This window comes from Pan troglodytes, chromosome X, assembly GCF_028858775.2.
Source record: "Pan troglodytes isolate AG18354 chromosome X, NHGRI_mPanTro3-v2.0_pri, whole genome shotgun sequence".
NCBI lineage: Eukaryota > Metazoa > Chordata > Mammalia > Primates > Hominidae > Pan > Pan troglodytes.
The window spans coordinates 53650727-53670274 of NC_072421.2; the positions used below are offsets into that span (position 1 = coordinate 53650727).

Here is a 19548-nt window from a genome sequence, read left to right on the forward strand (position 1 = left end):
AGTATTTGTTAATACCCTCTGATACAGTAATTTCTAGGAATCAATTTTACATTTGTAGAAAAGTAGATACAAAAATGTTCATTTTTTAAAAATAGCATATTAGAAACTTAACAGGGAATAGTTAATTCGTGTACCTTTATATGGTACCTAACATTAAGTGAAGAAAGAGATCTACGAAATGTTTTTATCTAAGACACTGGCAAATGTATTCAGAGAAAAAAGACAGGCAGACACTTCCAAAATGTTTTTTTTTTTTTTGGTGGCAGAAATACGGGTAATTCTTTCAACTACATTTTCTAAATTTTACCATTATGTATATATGTTTTTATGGAAGAAATGACTAAAAATTAGTGAGAGGATGAAAACTAGACTATGGATGATAGAACTAACTAAAAATTTTCATAATAAACCTATAAAGACGTAGGAACAAAACTTAGAAGTAATGACTAACATTTTGGTTTCTTAGAGTTACCTGATCTTTTTCCGCCCTGGGTCGTACCTGCCTTCTCATCCTTTGGAACCAGTTTCTGCATATCTGCCTGGCCAAATTCACACCCAGATGGTAGGCTGCAAAAAGAGAAATGCTGAGCAAAAGATATATATATATATATATATATATATATATATACTGATAATTCACCTCTTATATTGTAAATGGTCTCTAATTTGCTTGGCTGACACTATCCCTCCTATAGCAGGCAGGTTAAACTGAATGTAATAAAGCATCTATAATTCCTGAGGTAGCACCCCACAAGCTTTCCAATTCTTTTTTTTTTTTTTGGAGACCCAGTCTCACTCTTTCGCCTGGGCTGGAGTGCAGTGGCATGATCTTGGGCTCACTGCAACCTCCACCTCCGGGGTTCAAGCAATTCTCCTGCCTCAGCCTCCCAAATAGCTGGGATTACAGGCGCCCGCCATTACGCCCAGCTAATTTTTTGTATTTTTAGTAGAGATGGGGTTTCACCATGTTGGCCAGGCTGGTCTCGAACACCTGACCTCTTGATTTGCCTACCTTGGCCTCCCAAAGTGCTGAGATTACAGGCGTGAGCCACCATGTCCAGCCACAACTCAATTTTTTGTATCTGGCTAATAACAGGAACACATTTTAAACATCTACCATGACGACAAAGCATTTGTCATCAAGTTCCTAGGCTGGGAAGAGGGAAGGACAAGGAGGCCTCTGAACTCTCTTCCATACCCTCCTATCACCAACCAAAGCAATCCTCCAGGCTCACCGAACTTAGATAACAAAGTAATAAGAGAGAGAGCCATTCTCTTACCTGTTTGGGGTACACAGAGAGAGGAGGACAGTGCTTTCCCACACCAGGGAACAGTATAACTGGCTCAGCTTGCTCAAAACACTCAGACCCAATTGAGAGCCCCACTGGTTTACGGAGATGGAACGAATTTCACTCTGCAATCATAACAAGAATTTCACCTTTGGGATGTTCTCTGAACAATTATACTTAAAAAAAAAATCGACCTTCAACAGTTTTATAAGGGTAAGGGATTTTTCTTCATTGCTATTCTCAGAGTTGTCCACCTCATCAAAATGTCCACATTCAAGACGACAGTTCCACAAGGTATCCTCTTACAATATTTACAAACTATTTCCACAACATCCGTTCTCATTGTTTTTTATAAAGTGAAAGAAAGGCATCAGAGGCTACTCTTTTTTTCTGAATCAAAGAAATGGTTTTACAGGTTCATTAACTACTTTCTAAATTATTTGGTAGGGGTATTATTATTTCCATTCAATTTCTTTACTTCAGTAAATACCTAGATTTAATTCCTTGAATGTTTCATTTTCATTTTATTTCATTTAATAAAGAAAAGTCATAAAAATCAATCCCTAAGCTTTGTTAAGTAATTTAATTTTCTAAATCCTTTATACTTGTGCTTTTTTAAACTTCAGATTTGATTGATTCACAATTAACAGAGAACACACTCCTGCTCAATAGCATAAAACAGGGCTGTTGAACCCTGTTTTGTTTAATGTTGATACCATTAATCTTTAGAATCAATTATCTGAGGAATAAATGTAGTAAAACTGTGAGGACATACACAAAATGCCTTCTTTCTGGAACTATGGATTATGGATTACAGGTCAAACGTTTGATATGTAGAAAATTTTTAGTAATTTGTTAATTACTATTGATTTAAATGTTCTTTGGTAAAATGTTCTACCTATGCCATCCCATTATCAGACCTATAAGGACTCGTGGAAAGATTAGAAAGTACTAAGGCCAGATGAATACCCAATTGATGTTTGTCTGTAATAACATGTTTCGCTCTCAAGAAAGTCCACTTCATCACATAATAAGTTATATAGTCACTCAACTTTTTGACAGTCAAAAAAATCTCATCCTAAATTGGACTGTTCTTTTAGCTGCTACCTCAGGCAGACCTCCTTTCAAGCATAGTAACCCTGCTAGGTGTATGCCCTAGATATTTCACTGCCTTTAAATTAATATGTTCACCCCTAAGGTTATTTTTACCTGTCCAACTCTGCAAGTATGAACAAACATCATGATGTAGGCATGGGCAGCAGTGAGTGCATGCAGCAGAGGTGTGGCCTGGGCTGAGAGGGTAGCATCAGCAACATTGCCTGCGCAAGCCAGTTCTCGCAACAACACTGAGCCCCCAGGGGATTCAATGGGGCGGTGTAAGGGCTCCAGGGAGGAGAGGATGGAGTCCAACTGAAGGAGACCCTCTTGAAGGACTTTGGGTTCATGTGACAGTGTCTGAAACAGGAAGAATAATTAAAGTGTTAATATACAATGAACTTCAAATTCATCATGTCTTTTAATAGTCACAATGGAAGTGACAATTAAATGGAAGCCTCTCAGATTTTGGATATGGCCATGGTCTCTCACCTGGTAAATGGTGGAACCCAAATATGAAGTCAGGTACAACATACCTTAACATCTCTTTCTAGAGCAACACACTACTTTCAAACTTGGTGAGCCAATAACACTTAAAAGCTTATGATGGTCAAACTGAATACTGTTACGGCAAGGATTCTACACTATAGGATTAATTCCAAATTTTGCTCGATAGGAAACAATGTTAGGCAAAGTTCCAAAGCATGGAAGTGAGTCACTATTACACTGTTCTTTTCTTCTTAAAACAAAAGCGATTATTCTGAGATAGGAATCAGGTAGGCAATTTGTTTTTATCAGACAACCCAAGGATTATTACGACCCTTGTGATTTCCTCTCAAGTCTGGAGAAAAATCTGACAATAAAACACCATCACTTGCCATGCAAAGATAGGAGAAATCATGTGCCTTCCTATGGCTTTAAATACATCTATCTATCCTTCCACAGCATCTTATAGGATATTTTCCCCTCTCTGTGATGAAGAGCATTTAATTCAATATTTCAAAGAGTAAAACAAAATAAACTAAACGAAGTCACGTCACAATTATGGATCTTTCCAAGTCTGTAAGCAAATGGATTTCTCATTCAGCAGGAATTACTTATCACTCTGCAGCCCAGCTAACAAAGGAGTTTCACAGATTTAATGCAATCACTATCAAAATTCCAATGCTGTTTTTTGTTTTGGTTTTGCAGAAATAGAAAAATCCCTTCTAAAATTTATATGAAATCTTAAGGGACCCCAAATAGCCAAAACAAGTTGGGGAAAAATTTTTGGAGGTCTCACTCTTTTTGATTTCTATTACAAAGTTACAGTGATCAAAACTGTGATACTGGCATAAAGACAGACGTAAAGACCAATGGAATAGAATAGAGAGCCCAGAATTAAATCTTCACATATATATGGTCAAATGATTTTTGACAAAGGTACCAAGACCATGCAATAGGAAAGGACAGACTTTTACCATATAAAAAATCTAATCAAAATGGATTAAAGACCTGAATATAAGAGCTAAGTTATAAAACTCCTAGAAGAAGCCACAGTGGGAAAGCTGCAAAACATCGGATTTGGCAATGGTTTTGTGGACACGACACCAAAAACACAGGTGTTTACACAGGCAACAAAAACAAACAAAGAGAAGCTGAACTTTATCAAGATTAAAAATGTTTGTGAATCCAAAGACAACCATGAAAAGGCAACTCACAGAACAGGAAAAATATATGCAAATCATATACCTGAGAAGAAATTAGTATCAGGTATTAATACGTGTACAAGAATACACAACTCTTACAACTCAACAAAACAAATAACACGATTAAAAAAGAACAATGAATTTGAATAGACATTTCTACAAAGAAGATATATACATGGATAACAAGCACATGAAAAGATGTTCATTATCACTATGCATTAGGGAAATGCCAGTGAAAAACAAAATGAGATACACTTCCTACCCACCAGAATGGCTATTATCAAAAAACAGAAAATAAGTATTGGCTAGGATGTGGGAAAATTAGAATTAAAAGTAGAGTCTCAAAGAGTTACATGTACATCCAAGTTCACAGCATCATTATTATTCACAACAGCCAAAAGGAGAAAGCAACCCAAGTGTCAATCAACAGATGAATGGATAAACAAAATGTGGTATATACACACAATGGAATATTATTAGGCCTTACAAGGGAAGGAAATTATGACACATGCTACATAATGGTTGAACCTTGAGGGCATTATGCTAAGTGAAAAAAGCTGGTCGCACACACAAAATATTTTATGATCCCACTTATATAAGGTACCTAGAGTAGTCAAATTTAGAGACAAAAAATAGAATGGTAGTTGCCAAGGTCTGGGGAGAGGGGAGGATGAGAAGTTCAATGGCAGAATTTCATTTTTGCAAGATGAAAAGAGTTCTGGAGATTGGCTGCACATCAATATGAATACACATAACACTACTGAACTCTACACTTCAAAATGGTTAAGATGATACATTTCATGTTATGTGTAGTTTACCACTATGAAAAAAATAAAGAAGCTTCATTTTTGGCAAAATATGAGCAATGAACTACCATGTCAATTATGTTTAAAATACATGACTATCGGGCTTGAAAAGGGGGGAATTAAATATCGGCAATGAACTACATGTCAATTATGCTTAAAATACATGACTACCAAGCTTGAAAGGGGAGGAAAATACATGGCTAAACATAACCATAAACATAGAATGTGTTTAAAAAGCACCTATAACAAAGAAGGGTGAGGTACTAATAAAACCCAACTAGAAAAGCTTTCTTGGAGATACACTTTTCCCTCCAATAAACTCTAATGATGTAGAACTACATACCCAACCAATGAACAAAGAAAAAATACTTTGACTTTTCAATGAGAAATAACATGGCACACTATATATTAGTCACAAAATTCACTTATACAACATAACACAAATTTATTCATTATTTTTTAGTTGAAGGGAGACCATACTAAAAACATATATACAGAAGTATCGCAAAATTGATTTCCAGAAAGAAATGAAAACATTTGGCCAGATGCTTCTTACCAATATGGATTTGCAGACACCTGCAACAGCCTGACAGGCAGCAGATGTGGGAAAGTCAATGGGCAGATTGGGAAGACCCAAAATGGTAACCAAAGGCAACAGTCCTTTCTGATTCACAAATTCCTGGCAGTGGTCATCTGTTGTATTGTTGCTCAGAATAGATTCCACAAATTTCATCTAGGTAATAAAAATTTTTTAAAGAAGTTAGAGCCTGACAGGTGGAACTAAAAGGCCAGCCTGGAATAAGGATGGGGTAGCCTTCTAGTCATGATATTAGTGTTTTCTAGAGTATCAAAACCTCAGATAAACCAGATGTATGATACGGATTCTAAAACATCCAGGAAGTAAAGAATATCTACGATTTCTGCCCAATCTCCATTTTCAAGCACACCAAGAGTCAGATAATTCAAGATAACAGAGAAGTTAAGTGACTTGCTCAGGGCCACATTATGAATTAGTGGTACAATCATGTTTAATCTCTTAATTTGCTATTTAGTGCTCCTTGCCTACCTCTCTCCTGCAGGCAAACATCATGGAAAATTTCCCCCAAATGTGCTTATAATGCAAATGAAACGCATAATGCAAATGAAACACTGAACTCTGGAAGAGTTTGTTTCAAACAAAGAATTTTTTTAAGAGTAAAAAAGTAAAATGTGGGCAATAAACACACAGGCACAAGACAAACTATCTCTAGAAGTCTTGGAAGTGATTAGTAGGCTGAAACAAATGCTAAGAGGTCTCTCCCTTATTGGTAAACAATTCTGGGAAAATTCAAACTCTTCACTTTTTTGGTGAGATACCCAGGAAGTAATGGGAAAAAAGGGGGAAAATATATGTTGGACACATTTGGAAAACATATTACAGGTTGTATATTTCATATTCGAAATGCTTGGGCACCATGAGTGTTTCAGATTTTTATTTTTGAATATTTGCATTATACAGTACAGGCTGAAAATGCTCCAGTGAGCATTTCCCTTCAGTGTTATGTTGGTACTCAAAAAGGTTCAAATTTTGGAGCATTTTGGATTTGGGATGATCAGCCTGTACTAGACTGGCAAAACAAAACCTGTTACAGATTCCTGTCTGGATTCTAATGGAGAATGGTAACAGTGAACAAAAAAATCTGGAATACAAAATAATGGGGATCGTGTTGGCTAATTTCTGGCAAACCAGTCTAGAACAAAAACAAAAGGGTGGCACATCTTTCCCCTCTTAATTGGATTCCAATTAAAATGAATATGGTAATTACTGGACTCTGATAACGAAACACATTTTCCAGAAAAGCACATATACATCTTTACTCAGTTTGCCCTGTGTTGAATCTTACCACATTAAGGATGTAATCCATGAGGGGAATAGGAATACGTTCCTCTGTACCAACAACCCTGTTAGGGGAGAAAAGAGTGAGTTACACAGAAATTCACAATACCAGTATTAAGAGAACAGAGGAGGAGGCACTGTATAAAATTCTAGGCCTTTTTCTATTTATTTATTTGCTTATTTTTTTGAGACAGGGTCTTGCTGTCACCCAGGCTGGAGTGCAGTGGCACAATCATGGCTCACTGCAGCCTTTGCTTCCCAGGCTTATGGGGTAGAGATGAGCCTTTAGACTTATATACCGCAGGAAAAAAACAGCTGAAATCAATCCTGAATCTACCTTTCCAAGCCTGACCAAGGTTGAAAGCATAAAGGGGACAACCAAGCCTTTAAAAACTCAACATTAGTATACATCACAAGAGAAGCTATCCTATCTTTGGCAAACTACTGTTAGGGAAATTTATCCACATGAGAACACTAAAAATAAGTTCAATTAAAAGACTCAACATTTGCTTGAAGAAAGAGGCTAGACAAAGAAACACTTAAACATCATACGATGTTTTTGCATCACGTTTAAAGTTATGGAGAGTAGGAAATAGAATTTAATTTAGTTCAAAGATTCATACACCTGAGGTCTCCCTTCCCTAACAATTGGTATTTGCAGCATGACAGTTCCTGAACTATCAAAAAACTGATCAGGTCTTTTGTCTTTTCAGTTGCTTCAATATTGCACAGCAGATGAGAAGGCTACAACATGCCACAGCTGCAGAAAATGCAGCTCAATGCAAAAAACTACACATATAGTATATTGTGATGAAACAAAATATACCTCTAAGATAAACCCCAGGAAGGAACAAATACTTTAGAAAATGGAGTATTTTGGACACAGGCCCTTGAAACAGATTTGGGCACAGGGTGCAGGAGAGTGGGATGGGGCAGAGACAGAGGGAGAGGTAGAGGAAGAAGACAAGAAAGTTGGCAAGAAGCTAGTAGTTCTCATCTTTGAGCAAGACAAAATGTAAACAAAGATTTGCCAGGCACAAGAACATTTGGCAGCAGAATATAGAACAGGAAAAGAGAGTGGAGAGGCATTATGAATGACTTCAGTGACAAAAATACCCAGAACCAGGTTTGGGTAGGATGTTGTGAACCTCCTCAGTGAAAAATGTGGGGAAGAACTTTGTAGAAAGGGAGTATACCTATAAGGCAAGACTGAAATGATTCCATGAGAAGACCACAAACCTTTAAGTTCCTCCTCAGAACCACTGCAGCATTCCATGTTACTTATATCAATTACCTATATAGATCCACCTCTATCGATAAGGAGTGCAGGTGTGGATCCCGCCCAGAGACACCCAACCCTTTGAAGAAGCCAGATATAATGGCAAAGAGCCTAAGCAGTAAAATCAAATGAGACCTATATGCCCCCTTCATTTGCTACATGGAAACTGGGGAGAAGAACAGAGAGAAAGCAAACCAATAGTGGTTCTTAATATAATTTCAGGAATAAATTTGTTCAGTAACCACTTTTCTCCTTCCCCTCATCTTTTGGCTCTCAGGCCCAAGAAGCCATACAGGAATAATCAAAATGATCAACTCTTTCCAACAGGACTCAACTTACCAACTGATTTCAAGAAAAGTCCTTCTAAACTTCCTGTCTCTCTCCCTTTCCCCAAACATACACACATTCCCAAACTCTGGTCAATTTTCTGTATTTATGGTGGTGGAGCCCCAGCTCATGCCCCCATCAAAAGTAAAGGAGGATATCAATTTAGTGTCATAGTATGATGTATATGGGGTTTTTTGGGATGGGGGGATGGTCAGGTGCTTCCTCCAGCTTTTGAGGAGACAGCTGACTCTGACAAAGGAGCCCTCCCAGTGGGCCACATTTCAGGGAACAACTGCGTCTCTGCACTCATTGCCTTTAAATTCCAGACAATTGCTATTCAAGTTCTAAAGATGACAAAGACTTTATATAGTCCATTTCTTTCAAGCTGCTCATGAGTGGTGGGTGGTAAGCTAGGCACACTAATGCAATCAACCACAAAGTGAACCGTGATGCACCAACTACAAACCCTGGTTACTTAGCTGCCAAGTATATTCATCCCCAGCAATATCAGATTTTCTGAGATCAAACAATTCAGAAGGCAGAAGAAAGGGGGCAAAAGACAGGTATTTAGAACTACTTGTGGTGAGTGAGTCTGAGTGTAGAAAGGCACCCCACGTACCTGGCGTAGACTATAGTGCCTAAGTTTCCTTACTCCAAATCTCCAGCACAAAACCATGTATTTCAAGAGTAAATACAAACACCATTTGCAAATACTAGCTGCTGATTTTGTAAAAAAAAAACAAAAAAGAAAGGGTACTGTCTAAGCCTGGAAAAAACTCAGAAACCCAAGTCCATCAACAGGAAAATGGATAATCACTATACAATTATCACATAACAGAATACTACTCAGCAATGAAAAGTAACAAGTTGCTGACAGATGCAATAACATGGATGAACCTCCAAAACACATCAAACAAAGAAGCTAGATACAAGAAGGTATATACGTCAGATATAATATACACAAAAGACTTTATATGGTCATTTTATTTAAACATATTCTGGAATAGACATAATAATATGATGACAGAAGTAAGATGAGTAACAGCCTCAATTTTGGGCAGGGAAACTGGAAATGTAAAATCTGTATGGAAATCATACCTGAATTTAAACTGCTGATAAATTGGCCAGGTGCGGCGGTGCACACCTGTAATCCCAACACTTTGGGAGGCCGAAGTGGGTGGATCACATGAGGCCAGGAGTTTGAGGCCAACATGGCAAAACCCCATCTCTACTAAAAATACAAAAATTAGCAAGGCATGGTGGCACGTGTCTGTAATCCCAGCTACTCAGGAGGCTAAGGACCGAGAACTGCTTGAACTCGGGAGGCGGAGGTTGCAGTGAGCTGAGCTCGTGCCTCTGCACTCCAGCCTGGGTGATGTAGTGAGACTCTGTCTCAAAAAAAAAAAAAATAAATAAATAAATAAAATAAAATAAAGATAAAAGTTAATCATTTTATGTGTGTATAAGGCATTGGAAAACAGATGAGAGCATGGGAAACAGAAATTCGGAAGAACTATGGATATGGAGGAAGGGATGGGCAAGACTTCTGGGGAGAAGGGTGACACATATTCCAAATCTTTCTAAGCCCTTTCACCATATTGTGAGAAAGTACACAATTCCCCTATAAGAATTGCCTGGGATAGAAGATAAAAAGAACTTTTGCTGTTAATATATTGTGGTTTTCAAAATGAAGCTAAGTTTAGACAGTCTCTTGCTTTTTCTTCCTTCCCTAATAATTTACTTAGTGACCCAATCTAGGCCTCTGAAGATGGCAGAAGTGAAAAAATGTATGTGTCAACATCTGTGAGACTCCTGGATTATGCAAATGAGGCAGTGATGAGCATCCAGAATGTAGAAAACTACTGATACTGGGGTACAGTAACTACTAGAGTCCTCTGCATCTTAGAAGTTACATATAACTATCACTGTGGTAGAATATTAATGCTACTGGGTTTATATTTCTAATTTCTCTTCATTTTCATTCATGTCTCATTAGGCCTAGCTCTCTAAGCATTTAAGACTTCAGGAATCCTTCATTTAAGGCTCTTTATTCATTTCAATAAACAAACCTACTGACTACCTACTATATACAAAGTGATAGGGATACACTGGTGAAAGAGGCAATGTCTTGCTCTTGAGGAGCTTATAGGTGAGTGAGGAAAACCATTAACATGTATGAATAATTTTAACAAAACTGTTGGGAGAACACAAGATTGAGTTCTCATTTGGAGGTAAAAAACCAACCAACCAACCAACCAACCAACCTACCTCCTTCAAGAATAAGACACTTGAACTAGCCTTACAGAAATCTGGTGGATGTAAAAGGAGGTGATGTGGGAATGGGGATGGCTGTGGATAGAACATAGTGATACATGATAGCCCAAGAAAGGAAAGGAGGGTAGGCAAATGAGGGTAGTGTGCTGATTAACTGTGTCAGCTTGAAATCTGGGCACATCAGATGTAAGGCATCTGGAAAATATTCAGGTAGGGACGTCACATGCAGATGAATATATATGAGCTTGAATTAAAACCACCACCACCTACACCTTAAAATTTTTCCTTATTTGTAGCCAGGAAAAGGAACCCCACACTCCAGTAGGGTCACTGACATTCAAGGGTGTGACAAAGGAAGCACTAAGACTCGTCTACAAAAAAAAGTCGTGCTTTTTTCCAGGGTGTCCTCCTCTTCTAGAAAAAGAACATTTAAAAGAGAACAAAAGATACTGCTAGAATGAAGATAGGTTTGCCTTCTCAGACAGGGTAAGGTAACTGTTCAACAAAGCAATATACTTAGTAGTTAATGCCTCTCCTTAAAACACTTGACACCCACAGGCTCATCACTATTTAGAGTTCCAAGAGGACATACCAGTTTCGGATTCTAGGCTTTTGCTCCTGTTGTCAACTCCACCTTAAATTTTAAGTCCCAAGGTACCATTCAGGACCAGCTCAAATGCATTCATAGCTGTGCCTAAAATGCTCAAGCTTTTCTCAGAATGACTTACCTACACACTAAAAGACCACTTATTATATGAGCGAGTGCACGACTGTCCAGAAAGATCAATCCCATTTTCAGCATGCAGGTGACTAAAAGTTACAGGTATACAGTTACAGTTCATCCTTGGTATGTGAATACTGCTCAAAGAGCCTGGTGGACTACCCCCTACCAATCACTAAGCCTTTAAGCAAACTCCCTGCTTCCATCTAAGCAGTCAATTCTTGACTGTTTACAGTCATATAGTAAATTCCAAAGCCTTCTACTAATTAATCTGGAACGAACAGATAGTAACAAAATGAACAAAAATAAAACAACAAGCAACAACAAATCTTCACACACCCCTTAAGGGCTTCTTAGGAGACAGGCTTCAAAAGTACATTGTTTTTCACAGATGCCTGAAAAAAATCAAGCAGTCGATGTGGAATATCAAATCAACAAAGGGAAAATAAGGTCTCTGTGCAAAGTCCATTAACTTGATGGACCAAATTCTGATTCAATTTCATCAACAGCTTTTAAGAATGAGCACTTCCTGGCCGAATGCGGTAGCTCACGCCTGTAATCCTAACACTTTGGGAAGCCGAGGTGGGTAGATCACCTGACGTCGGGAGTTCGAGATTAGCCTGGTCAACATGGTGAAACCCCATCTCTACTAAAAATACAAAAATTAGCCAAGTGTGGTGGTAGGTGTCTGTAATCCCAGCTACTTGGGAGGCTGAGGCAGGAGAATTGCTTGAGCCCGGGAGGTGGAGGTTGCAATGAGGCGAGACCACATCATTGCACTCCAGCATGGGCAACGAGAGCAAAACTCTCTCTCAAAAAAATCAATAAAAATTAAAAATTAATTAATTTTTTTTAAAAAAGATCACTTCCTAAGGCAACCAATACAATTAAATACCAAAGCACAAATGACACACAAGGGTCAAAAAAGGAAAAACTAATACATTCTTAGAACCGGTTAGAACTTTAAAATGATCTAATACAACTCTCTTGCTTTTTATAGATGAAAGTGTTCATTAAGACTTAGAGAGGTGATAACATGCCCAAGATTATATGGCTAGATGATCTGTTCTGTAAACACTTACTGCTGATTAGGCTCAGTTTCATTTTGCTGGGTAGAATTAAAGCTCTGCATGGCCTGTACTTCCTCTTCCTCCTCATCCTCACTAGAGGCTTCTTCTGCGGCATGATTAGACCTTGGGGGAGGAGCAGTGGCAGTGCCATCTGCCTTCTGGATTGATGGCTTCTGACAGATGTATTTGGGGTCCCTTCCAAGATTACAGATTTCTTCAAGTAACTGAAAGGCACAGGAAATAAGATTACTTATTAGTAATCATGGAATGGGGAGGAGGAGACAGCTAACATATTTAGAGCGTTTTCTATGTGTTGTGTATTTGCCCAAACACTTTGTATACATGTTATATACATAATTCCCAGAATATGGTCATTAATTCCATTTTATAAACAAGGGAATAGAAGTGCTGCAAACTTAAATAATTTGTTGAGCGTCACACGGCTGTATAAGTGACTGACGAACCTGACTCCCTGTCCCAATTCACCAAGCACCAGGAACTTATATACCAATTTCAACAACAATTCTAAAAGGAAACTGGCAGAGCTAATAAGGCGGGGGTGGGGGGCAGCCACAGGGATCAACAAACGGAGACTAGAAAGGGTAATATGCTTTACAAACTTAATCTAAGCCATGTCTGCTTGTCCATATAATATATAAAAGAAATCATTATATACAGGTTACATTAAATGGAAAAAAATATTTAAGGAAAACAATTCTCAATCTAAAATACTTTTTTTTTTTTTTTGGAGACAGAGTCTTGCAGTGGCATGATCTTGGCTCACTACAACCTCCGCCTCCCGAGTTCAAGTGATTCTCCTGCCTCAGCCTCCAGAGTAGCTGGGACTACAGGCACACGCCACCAAACCCGGCTAACTTTTGTATTTTTCGTAGAAACGGGGCTTCACCATGTTGTCCAGGCTGGTCTCAAACTCCTGGCCTCAAGCGATCCACCAGCCTCAGCCTCCCAAAGTGCCAGGATTACAGGCGTGAGCCACTGCACCCAGGCTAAAAAAATTTTAACAGAGACTTCTTTCTAAGATGAACTAAAATGACAACATCTTTTTATAAAGGACCAACCTAAGGACATGGAAACAATGAGGCAGACATAATGCTCTTACAGCTATAGCCCAAGAATCCTAATGACCTCTAGTAGGCCAATCTTCTAAAACCTTCCCCTTCTCTGCTCTCTCATGCTCATGGTCACATCCTTATCACTTTCTACCTTGATGATGGCAGTCGTTGCATCTGTTTTAAGGGTGGGCTGATGTCTCATGAGCTCATCGACAGCACTCCCCAGGTTGGATGCAGTATCCCCTTAAGGCAAAAAATGAACTGTTAGAATTAGAAAGACTGAAGAAAATAGAGCTTGGGCTCTTTTCTGTACCAACATATAAAGTGGAAAGAAGAAACTGAGCCTGGTTATGATTTTCTTTCCTTTAAAGACTTTATGTCACCCAGACTGGAGTGCAGTGTCACGATCTCCTGGACTCAAGCGATCCTCCCACCTCAGCCCTCCAAGTAGCTGGGACTACAGGTGTGCGCCTCCGTGACTGGAGAAATTTTTTTTTTGGTAGAGATGGGGTTTGGCCATGTTGCCCAGGCTGGTCTCAAACTCCTGAGCTCAAGTGATCTGCCCACCTTGGCCTCCCAAAATGGTAGGTGTGTGCCACTGTGCCACGCCAGGCTGTTGTGATATTTTTTTCCTTTTTTTTTTTTTTTGGTTGTGATTTTCTAATGCCACAACTTCTTTAATGAATTTGCACCCAGCCCCTATCCCCCCAAATCACTAGGGAAAAGGAAGGAATCAGTTTGGTAAACTATTTTAAAGTAACTATGTGTGCTGCACTCTACTCTGGCAATCTTTGCTGTCAAGATCTAAACTAGTATTACAGAGTGAGAGAGAAGAAAGATGTACAAACCATTAACCCTCTGGCTGCTCCAGTTAAGAATGATAGTGTCTAAATGCTACAGTGGTGGCTGAAAAGTACAAAGCACATTTTTGAAAACTGTAATCTTTCTGGAGCCCTACCTTTTTGCTAATAATCTCTCAATGATCTGGTCTCAAGTATACTCAGTAAAAAAAAACTATCCATGTGTCGTTATCTTAGAGAGTTGGACATCAGAACACTAGATTACCAGATGAACACCTCAGGACTCCATATTTCTCATTGCTGCAGACCAGATGGTGAACCTGGAAATCTACCACTGCTTCTTAATACCTATTTTCTACCAGTACCATGAAAGTACAATGGTGAACTGTTGAGAAGCATGTAAATATTATGAACAGAGAAGCTGAAGTATTCCTTCTGAAGTATAATAGAATGTATGATGATAATTCCCATTAAACTTAGCACACCTAACCAGTAAAATGATGAGAGAGATGATCAAGGAAGAGTTTCCTTGCAAACTAAATCAATTTTCTACTATAAAATAAATCTTAACAACGTACCAAGGGGATCAGAACTTCTCCTCCTCCGCATGGCTGGGAGGTAATCTGGAGACAGAAGAACTTTGAAGAGGCGTTCAAAAGGCTGACACTGAACAAAAGACTGAAGACCTCGGGCATTCAAACAGAGTGCACTGAATACATTTGGGAGGGAGCCAAGGACTTCACGGGTAGCAGGAACCTAAAGAGAAAACAAAGTGAGCTTGAATGCATCTAAAAGAGTGTAGATGCTAGGAAAATCCGGCCATGGGTATCAAGCTGAGATAGAAGGAATTTTGACAACCAGGTCCCAATTAGATTCAACACTACACACAGAAGAGATAGGATTTTCACGCCCTAAGACATTCTTTACAGAGTAGCAGAAAAGACTTACATCTTTGATAAGCAGTGCATGCAGCATGACATCTGTCAATCCATTGTCCTGGAGTGAGGAGAGCAGTGATGGTTCTTGAAATACAAACACAGTCACCACTTCAGTAGCTAAAAAAAGATGAGAAAATATGGAAAACTGAGAGATTCCTCACAGAAACTGAAAACAAAACACCACAAGCTTAAAAAAAAATACATACTCAATGTCTAGCAATTTAAACCCTTGTGCTTACTATGAAATTAAAGATCCTAATACTGCTCCATCAGAGATTCAATACTATAAAGAATCTAGTGACTACACTTACAGGATTTTTATGGGCATATTTTTATGGGCATATTTTTACATAAATGAGGTTACACTGTTTTATATATTTTGCTTTTCCCCCACAACTGTCATACCGTATAATGTCCTCTCCCGACACAACGACCCATTCATTTTGAATGGCTGCCTACTATTCCACTAAATGCATGTACCACATGTATAAAAACCAGTCCTCAATTGTGAAAATGATAAACCTAAACATATATCCGTTTTTGTCTGCTTTTAACAGGAAAAAAAATCTATGATGTAGGCTTGCTGGGTTAAAGCAAATGCAAGCTTTACTGATGAAAATAGATAAACTGCCTCATACAAAGGTTATTCAACAATTTTAAACTATCACCAGCAATGCGAGAGTCCTTGAGTATTAATCTGACCAGTTTTTGACATTATAATATTTAAAAATGTGCAGTAATAACTACCAAAGCTTCTGGAACATGGGAAAAACTCTACTCAAGAGGAAATAGTACAGCATTAAAGTATTTATTAAAAAGTAACCAAACAAGCTATGAAGAATTAACAGAAAAAAGAATTCAGTGAAACCGAAAGCAAAAAGGATCAACAAAGCCAATATCTAGCTTTGTGAAGACACTGGAAAAGCTTATAAACCTATAGAAAATAGAGCAATAATATAAATTAGAAAAAAGAGCAGTAATATACATTAGGAATGAGAAAGGAGATTTAACTAGATACAGAAAAAAATATTTTATTCTACAAAGTATATGCCAACAAGTGAAATAATATAAATTAGAAAAAAGAGCAGTAATATACGTTATGAATGAGAAAGGAGATTTAACTAGATACAGAAAAATATATTCTACAAACTATATGCCAACAAGTGAAATGTATAGTTTAATAAGAAAATGTCATAAAAATCAAATCTCAGGAAGTGACAGCAAAGCAGACTAGACCAATAACAAGAATTTTTTTTCTTCTTTTTTTTTTTTTAGACGGAGTCTCACTCCGTCGCCCAGGCTGGAGTACAGTGGTGCAATCTCGGCTCACTGCAGCCTCCACCTCCTGGGTTCAAGCAATTCTTCTGCCTCAGCCTCCCGAGTAGTTGGGATTACAGGCACCCAACACGCCTGGCTGATTTTTCCATTTTTAGTAGAGATGGGGTTTTTACCAGATTGGCCAGGCTGGTCTCGAACTCCTAACCTCAGGTGATCTGCCCGCCTCGGTCTCCCAAAGTACTGGGATTACAGGCGTGAGCCACCGTGCCCGTTCCAGAATTTTTAAAAGGGAAAAAAAAAATCTAGGTAATAGAGAGGCACCAAGCCAATAGTTTTATTAAACCTTCTAGGAATAATTAAGACAAAGTTTCCCAACTCATAAGACTACAATAACTACAATAACTTTAATTTAAAAACCTGACGAAGAGGAATATACATACAACACCCATAAACCATGTATACAGAACAAACTTGTTTATGGTGATGCCTAAGATCTAAAAGAAACCAGAGGATTTTCTATTCAAGATGGTGAATACAGCATCTCTCCTTTAACCCAAATGCTAGGGGAATGGCAGATATATAGCAGTTACCGGGGACCAACAGTTTTCAATGGCCTTTGGGATTCCTCATGGGCTATAAACTTCTGAAAAATTTAAGTCCTTTTTGGGGTTCCTATTGGTATGACACTCCCCTCGATTGACTTACATTTGTAGAAATGTATGAATTCTATAGAGTTACTAAAATTGAGTATTTAAAAACTAAAATTAGTATTCTACAAGCAATTACTAAGACATCAAACCTGTTATTTTATCAAGAAGTCGCAACGACACTATGCACTGGGACCCCTATACAAAAACACTGATAACCGAGAATTAGAATTAAAGGGTATATACACGCACAGAGCAACCAGCTGTGTGTGGAACCAAGCAACTAAGAAATGGAAAAAAGGTAATTAGGGTTTCCAGGAGAAAGTTAAAAGGAATCAGAGAAATAGGAAAAAAAAAAAAAAAAAAAAAAAGGCAGAAGCAGGAACTATATACAGATAAGAACAAGAACCAGTGTGACACCATGGTTATCTACAATAATGTAGCATTAGAATACAATGAAGAAAACAGCCACCAACTTCTGAAAGAGAAGTCTGACACCTTAAAAATTACCCACAGATGTACTTCAATAGAACTGAAAATGAATCCAATAGAGTTTGGAAAGTCAAGGTTACAGAGAAGAGAGTAAAGGAAGGCAGAAGGTCATCACAGTCCCTGGGCCCAAATGCCATTGCATCCCCATGCCACTAGCCCTACTCAAACCCTAGCCTCCCAATATGTTCTTTGTGCCCTGTCGTGCCATTGGCATCATCACCAGTGGGGGCTCACCATACCAGAGGTAAACACTCCTTTTCTCACTGGCAAATCAATTTTATTGGGCCACTGCCCCAATCTGCTGGCACAAATCGCTATGCCCACACAACTGATTGTTATACAGACCCATTCTTGGCTTATCCTTCCTGCCCAACTACTGCCAACACCACCACTATTACAGCCCTCAGTTAGTTCCCTTTGGGCTTCTGGTAACACCGACTCTGACCAGGGTACGTACGTTACCGCTCATTCAGTCTGGGCATGGGCCTTTTCAAACAAGGCATCACCTTGGAGCTTCCATTTGTCTTTTTTTTTTTTTTTTGAGACAAGGTCTCACTCTGTTCCCCAGGCTAGAGTGCAGGGGTGCAATTATAGCTCACTACAGCCTCAACCTCCAGTACTTAAGTGATCCTCCCACCTCAGCTTCCTGAGTAGCACACCAGCATGCCCTGCAAACATTTTTATTTGTTGTAGAGACAGGATTTCACCATTTTGCCCAGGCTGGTCTCAAACTCCTGGGCTCACGGCTCAAGCAATCTGCCTGTCTCAGCATCCCAAAGTGCTGGGATTACAGGTGTGAGCCAGTGCCTGGCCCATTTGTTGTACTGTTCACAGAAAGCAGGCCTAATAGAGGCATAATGGCTTGTTCAATGCTCTCTTAAACTTACAAAATGGACAATGGTCTCTTAAATGGATCTCTCTTTTGCCGATTGCCTTAGTTGTATGACATCTGAAAAAACACAATTAGTGCTTCCTTTGTCCCCTTTCTAGCCTCAAAATGAGATACTTTCCATCTATGAGTCTATAATACCCAAACAGAATCCCCCTCACTTAACGACACCTCCTCATTTGATATTGGTGCGATCCACGGTGGACAGGAGCCTAGGTTGAAAGTAGGTAACAGGATGGGACCCACAGAAAATTGAGGGCCCTCACCCTCTAAGACTATGCAGAAGGTCTCTGCCAAAGTCCTTTCCTAATATGATGGTTTTAAAGGACTGCTAACTGGAGATCCCTCTTCATAGGAAATGAAGGTCTTAGTCTCTCTGCCTGGGTTGACATACACAACTGTATGGTTCTTCCAAAGAGGAAAGAAAAATCTTAAGTTAGTTCCTAGTACCAACATTCTTAGACAGGAAGCCAGTTCTGGAACCACCTTATTATTACAGAGGTATTGAATGGGAGACTATTGCAGGATATGGGATGGCAATGCCTGTGATTTCCATAATAAACTGGCACTTCGGCATGCCAAAAGTCTACGCACCACAGGCCTGAAAATATCTTTGTGGAATATTCTGGCTCTAGTTGGCCTGTCTATACCTCATTTGGCTCATGGTCTGGGTCTGGGATACTACTACCCCAGCTCAATGCCAAACTTCTTGGGCTCCTTTTTGCCCATGCTGTGATCCCACTTGTTTAGGGGTAATCAGTGCATAGCTTCCCTATCTGAAATTATTCTAAAACTCTTGTAGGCAAAGGGATACTGAGTTACTTTTATAATAATTTCTCAAGTGCGAGCCTAGGGCTTCTATCCATCCAGCATACCAAAGCATCCTAGATGATGACTTCAGTACAAATGACAGTCCCAGCCTTGACACTAACACCCTCAAGATGGTAACTGCCCTTGTAACTGCCCCCACATAACTCATCATAACTCCACTGCCCCATCAACTCTT

General features: G+C 38.9%; 1 protein-coding gene across 15 annotated transcripts in view; it reads right to left on the reverse strand.

Moving 5' to 3' along the window:
- HUWE1 (HECT, UBA and WWE domain containing E3 ubiquitin protein ligase 1) overlaps positions 1 to 19548 on the reverse strand; it is a 150586-nt gene that overhangs the window by 66122 nt on the left and 64916 nt on the right. For all 15 annotated transcript variants that reach the window (XR_010154904.1, XR_010154903.1, XM_016942964.3 and 12 more), the window contains 9 exons: positions 15247 to 15353; positions 14877 to 15054; positions 13650 to 13741; positions 12438 to 12649; positions 6762 to 6819; positions 5435 to 5611; positions 2499 to 2744; positions 1281 to 1414; positions 473 to 567 (listed from right to left, as the gene is read on the reverse strand). Coding sequence is in view for 13 of the 15 variants with exons in the window: in XM_016942964.3 (XP_016798453.1) it covers positions 473 to 567; positions 1281 to 1414; positions 2499 to 2744; positions 5435 to 5611; positions 6762 to 6819; positions 12438 to 12649; positions 13650 to 13741; positions 14877 to 15054; positions 15247 to 15353 (1299 nt within the window). In the remaining 2 variants the exon portion in view is untranslated. The remainder of the gene's footprint in view (positions 1 to 472; positions 568 to 1280; positions 1415 to 2498; positions 2745 to 5434; positions 5612 to 6761; positions 6820 to 12437; positions 12650 to 13649; positions 13742 to 14876; positions 15055 to 15246; positions 15354 to 19548) is intronic.